The 6,000-nt window shown below is 33.0% G+C and overlaps 1 protein-coding gene across 1 annotated transcript; it reads right to left on the reverse strand.

Annotated features, from left to right (window-relative positions):
• Positions 1-3,425: 3,425 nt before the first annotated feature.
• LOC132052707 (uncharacterized) lies at positions 3,426-4,942 on the reverse strand. Its single transcript, XM_059444358.1, has 2 exons — positions 4,746-4,942; positions 3,426-3,820 (listed from the first exon to the last, which is right to left on the reverse strand). Exons 1-2 carry the CDS (start codon positions 4,873-4,875, stop codon positions 3,447-3,449), a joined length of 504 nt encoding a protein of 167 aa, XP_059300341.1. The 5' UTR covers positions 4,876-4,942; the 3' UTR covers positions 3,426-3,446.
• Positions 4,943-6,000: the final 1,058 nt, after the last annotated feature.

The following is a 6,000-nucleotide window of genomic DNA, read 5'->3' on the forward strand; positions in this document are numbered from 1 at the left end:
TTTAATCAAGTGATATATTTTTTAATTAAATTTGTATTTATTTTCTACTATTTAGTTATTTTTTAATTACAATTCTATATTTATTATGTTTAAATAAATACATTATGCACATTCAGATATTGAAAAACAAAACGATCTTAATCATTCAAATGTTCGTACCTAGAGACAACATCTTAATGATTCAGTGTGCATTCAGATTCGGACGTCTTAATCTTAATGAAAACAAGTGAGGCCTTAGTGTTTGACTTTTGAACTTGATAGGTCTAAAATAAATCATAAAAAAATTTGTGGCTAAAAATCATTTTGTTAAAGGTATAAATGTAAATTTAAAGTTGAATTTTTACTAAATATAAAAAGATGTCATTCTTTTTTGAACTGGCTAAAAAAGAAAAATTGTCGTATAAATTGGGACGGTGGGAGTACTGGTTAAGGTTTAATTCCACCTTTGGCTAAGAGAAAAAAAAGATTATTCAAACTCATCAAATTATATTAATTAATCATGATTAACCAATTGATTAGTTCTTAAAATATATAATGATTAGTCATGATTAATTAAGTGGCAGGATTGTAAATAAACATTATGTTATCTGTTCATTGTGTTAACGTAAATATAGTGTGAATAGCTTTTTTTCTTCTATTATATTCAAGCATCATAATGGGATTGATTAACCTTCATTTTTACTTGTACGAGATTATTCAGTGGATCTATTACTTTTTATAGATGTTGGGTTCATGATCGAACTAAAAATGAGATATTTCGGGTACATATAATATAAAACCGGAGGCAAAGCCAAGATTTTAAGCTTATGGGTTCGGGATTGTACAATAACAGAGTGTATGTAACAAGAAGATTTCAATATTTTCAATAACAGAAAACAAATAAGTTTAGAAACATAGTGCAAGTCTGTATATGTATGGAAAAGGGTTTTGTAAATGAATATAGAAACTTATAGCAAATCCTAATACGAATGGAAAAGGTATTGTAAAAGAATATAAAAAGTTATTGCAAATCCGAATATGTATGGAAAAGGGCTTTTACAAACCAACTTAACGTAGGAAATTAGCATGCAATCCTAAACCAACCATGTTTATACTAAACAAATACAATCTATAAATAAGTGATTCCCTACAGCTTTCTTAAGTGCAATTACATCTCTTTGTTTAGTTTCAATTCGTTCCCACATCTCATTTACGTTAGCCAAGAGTCCAAAACAATGGCAGTGACCTTTACAAACTGGCAGAGTAGTTATTATTTTCCAATAATCGAAAATGCTCCTCAAGTGTGTTGCGTTCGATCAGCACCCCGACAGAGCGATGCTCCTGTCCATATCAGTTGGTCGTTCCCTCCGTCAGGGTGCATCAAAATCAACACGGACGAGAGTTTCATGCCGAACACGGGATTGGCGGGGTTTGGAGGTGTTGTCTTAATTAGTGGACTATCACTGCTGAAAAACATAGAATGTGATCATTTTGTTATTCTTCTTCGTAACTTTTTTTTTTTTTTCAGTTGCCTTTCAATAACTCGCTTGGTCTAAAAACCACATGCTCCACCGTTTGTGCGGGTTCCCGTCAATTCCTTTGAGCTTTATTCCTGCGGACGTACTCTCTAGGCGGGATACTTAACGCGTTAGCTGCAGAACTGCACAGGTCGATACGCACAGCGCGTAGTGTCCATCGTTTACGGTGGCTCACTTTTTCTAAGTAATGCGGAAGAGGACCGAAACGTGCCACTGAAAAACTCTACTGAGACAAAGATGAAAAAATCTAGAACATACTTAGAAAGACTAAGAGATCTATTAAGAGCACAAGCAACAAGAAAGTAGCAAAATAGTATCAACAGTGCATATATGCGGCACAAGCAAATTCGTCGAACATTAAGTTATACTCCCTCTCTCCCAAAAAGATTATCCTCTTTTGACTTGTAAGACAAAGTTTAAAAAATAAAGGAAGACTTTTGAATGTGTGGTCCAAAACAAGCCTTAGATATTTGTGTACAGAATCATCTCATAAAGTTAAATTGTTTCTAAATATAGAAAGAAGACAATCTTTTTGGGACAGACTAAAAAGGAAAGGAGGACAATCTTTTTGGGACAGAGGGAGTACTATTTAACATGTTATAGAAAATTATTTAATTTACTTTTTAGGTTACCATTAATTAAATGTATTTGTACACTATCAGTTTAAATATTTGTTTATACAATCAGATTACCCAAAAGATATCTTACATATAAAATTTCTTAAAATGTAGGATTTGAATTCTTTGAAATAAACAATTACGTCACGATAGACAATAATGATCTGATGGTGTACAAATTCTTTTAAGCCGATGTTATATATAACTTAAACTCATTGAATATTACATAGATTTGATTGTAAACTAAAATTACTCCATATACCGACACTGCACAGAAGTTAAACTCACAACATAATATATAAAGAATTCAAACTAAGTATTACAATGTCAATAAAATTCCAATTAAATAGAGAAATTACAACTAAGCAAACTATAAAAACATGAAAATATATCTAAAACATAAATTAAACTTATCCAAACAAAGAAACTTTGACGTGAGAATTTGCTCGAGTTAAGGAGAAGCGTTAAATACTCCTTCTAGTTGATAGATTTTTTTTCCGGGTGATTCATAGAATATATATTTTGAAGTGTTTGCCTACCCTCTTAAAAAAATATTTAGTAATTGCTTTAATCATAAGAGTATTTATCATAAATTATCTTTATTTTCTTGTAAACGTCTCACTTAATTGATACATCACTAATGGACAGATGTAAGCTAATAAGCCTTCACTGAACGAATTGGACAGTTTGTGTACTGGAGGGTAGCTGCTCCCTCCTTGGCATTGAAGTACTGAATAGTAAGTACCATTTGACCACATGAAATATCTCAACTTTCAAGTTTTACCTTATCTATTTCTGGTGGGAATTTATGAAGGGTATTGAATGACTCTTGAAGCAAACTTATCCAAATTGTCCAGAATTGATGTACGTCTCCTATGCATTCAAGATTAATCTTGAAATGTTTCCATAACTTATGACATCTTGCAAATGAAACAAAAGGGGCCTATACTAACATTACATCCGAAAGCAAATATCACCAACATTAACACACAACTTTACTTCATTAAGTTGCAAACTTGCAATTACGGAGACAACCACTTTTTGCAAGGACTAGACAACATTACACTATTAATTTTCTACAGCCAAACCTATATAAACATATATTATACACATATGTTTATATTTAATAGTTATATATAAGACCATCTCATACAGACATACATGACGAAGGTATATCTGAGACCTTTCTTCCAAACAACTGTGACATAGATAGATAGACATGAGTTTACTTCAGTATAGTAGCAAGTATTGCCATTTCTCTCTTTCCACTTAATAATTTTCCCACATACACTAATTAAAGACTAAATAGTAATTAAGGTATGCCAATGATGGGGATGAAAGGAAGATAATAGCTAGTTGGTGCAAGTCCCCACTCCTTTGGCACTGGTAGATCAATAGTCTTTGATGAACCAAACTCGTGACATTTTCCATTATTGGATAAAGGGCATCTTGTGTAGAACTTTAAGGGCTTAGATATAGTGTAGGAATTATCATCCTCTTGAGCCTTGACAATAGTGGGATCTATTTCTTTTCTTGAAACAAAGAGCTGATTAGGACCTCCAAGGATCTTGGCATAGCATTTGTTTGTACTGTCCGAAGGGAGGTTGGTTCCAAAAGAGCCATCTTCTTTTGTTGTGGCCATAGCCAATGTTTTCACCTGGCTACACTTCACCGAAACCTTTATTCCTGGGAAATTTTAAAAAGTATGGTTAAAATATGATAAATTATAAAATATCCAAGACTCATAGTTTCTTTCTGCTAAGGAATATGACAACATGCACCCTTAACCCTATTACATTAATGTTTGGCAACACGAAAAATATTTTTCAGATAACCATGCACCCTTAACACTAAGAAAATGTTTTTCTTTACAAATATTCTTACTCCTACTCTATATCATCATCACTTGCTCGAATCAACGCTTAGACGTTTTTTCGCAAAATTTAACACAAGAAAAATTACCAACATACTATAATCATACCTCGTTCTGCGCCTTGTACGATTAACATATATCATCTACCTATATGCTCAACAAGATAAACTCAAAGATGATCTTTTTCAAGATAAACGTTTTCTGCAAAATGTATATTACATGGAATATTTTCTTCATGTATACATGTACTATACGCAAGTGCTTGAATCATATATATGAAGTGGGGACTCTTGAGGTCAATGTCAAATCTCCCATCACCTTTCTGCAAAATGTATATTACATGGAATATTTTCTTCATGTATACATGTACTATACGCAAGTGCTTGAATCATATATATGAAGTGGGGACTCTTGAGGTCAATGTCAAATCTCCCATCACCTTTCTGCAAAATGTATATTACATGGAATATTTTCTTCATGTATACATGTACTAAACGCAAGTGCTTAAATCATATATATGAAGTGGGGACTCTTGAGGTCAATGTCAAATCTCCCATCACCACAACAGGAGATCAAAGCCCGGGTGGATGAATTAAAACAATAAAAATAAAAATGCAAGTAAACATTTTATATATACTAGAAATGTGTGAAGGAAGAATAAGCTAATTAGTAACTGTGAACTCAAGTTAATTACTATCTGCTTAAAATAAAATAAAAAGTAGTAGTTAAAAAAGAAACCTGAGAGATCGGTATGTTGCTTGCAGTCTAAGCAAGTGACAGAACCCTTCAAGACATAGGAATAGGAAAATTGAAAACTGACAAGAGCCAAAATGATGAAGAGAGCAAATACCAGTTGATCTTGTGCCATGGATATTAAGCTTGTTAGCTGGTATAAACTGTAATGGAACTTATAAGTACTGAGGATGGCAATAAAAAGAGAATGCCAAAACATTCTATAAATAAAGGAGCAAGTAGTCCATGAAAAACAGTAAATGAAAGGGTCCACAAGGCCTGTTGTAGTAGTTGGAAACACTGAACAAGTGCAGGCTCATAAATTCTCTTTAGAGTTGCTGACTAGCTCCTTAGATTCAAGTTAGATAAGATATTATTATTCTGCAAACCTAAAGATATATGTGACCAACTTTTTACATGGAAATTTAAAGCTGACGGGTGTTGATGTAGATGTTAAGTCACTACCAAATCCATTTAAAATCTGAACAACCAGTAAGCTTAAATGGCATCAGATTAACATGATGGTGGAGATCTTAATGAACATTAAGAAAAAACACAGAGGTTTGGTTAGTCATAACTCAAAAATTATATAAAACCATTTGGTGATCACATCAGCTTTACGTTGAACATTAATTTTGTTACTGTGACAGTGCCATGACTCTACGCGAAAAAGTACCACACAGCAGTATGATATAGTAATTGTTTTCAGCAGGGGAAGTTCATCCATTTCCACTCCATAAAACGAGAGAGAGTGGGGGTAGTAGGGCCCGGGGGCCGGGGGGTTATTATTTCCTGCAAATTTATTAAAAGATATTCTGTCCGTCCTAATTTATGTGATACTTTTTGCATATTGAGATTCAAACAAGTCTTTTTTTAACCGTTCTTTAAATATTTTGAACTGTCACTTATTGTGATGACTTGTAGTTTCCAAATATATATATATATTTTATACAAAAAACTTAAAGGATTCATACTTGACTCTCGAAGTTCAAACTGTGTCATATAATTATTATTAGTGGCAGTTCTTAAAGCAGTTGCGGTGGATTTTTTTTCTTCTCACATTTAGCGGTGAATTCAACTTATCTTCCTTTTGCGGCGGTGCCTAACAGTTGCTGTCACCACCATCTCGAACCATTTGCGACGGTTTGGCAATCTTGGTGGCGGTTTTCCAACAGTCACGAAATAAGTACCTACTTTAGAGGCTTAATCAAATTATTTAACGGCGTGTTTGAAGAATATTTCATGCGGTTTGGTTATTTAA

The sequence above is a fragment of the Lycium ferocissimum genome, chromosome 4, assembly GCF_029784015.1.
Source record: "Lycium ferocissimum isolate CSIRO_LF1 chromosome 4, AGI_CSIRO_Lferr_CH_V1, whole genome shotgun sequence".
Taxonomy (NCBI): domain Eukaryota; kingdom Viridiplantae; phylum Streptophyta; class Magnoliopsida; order Solanales; family Solanaceae; genus Lycium; species Lycium ferocissimum.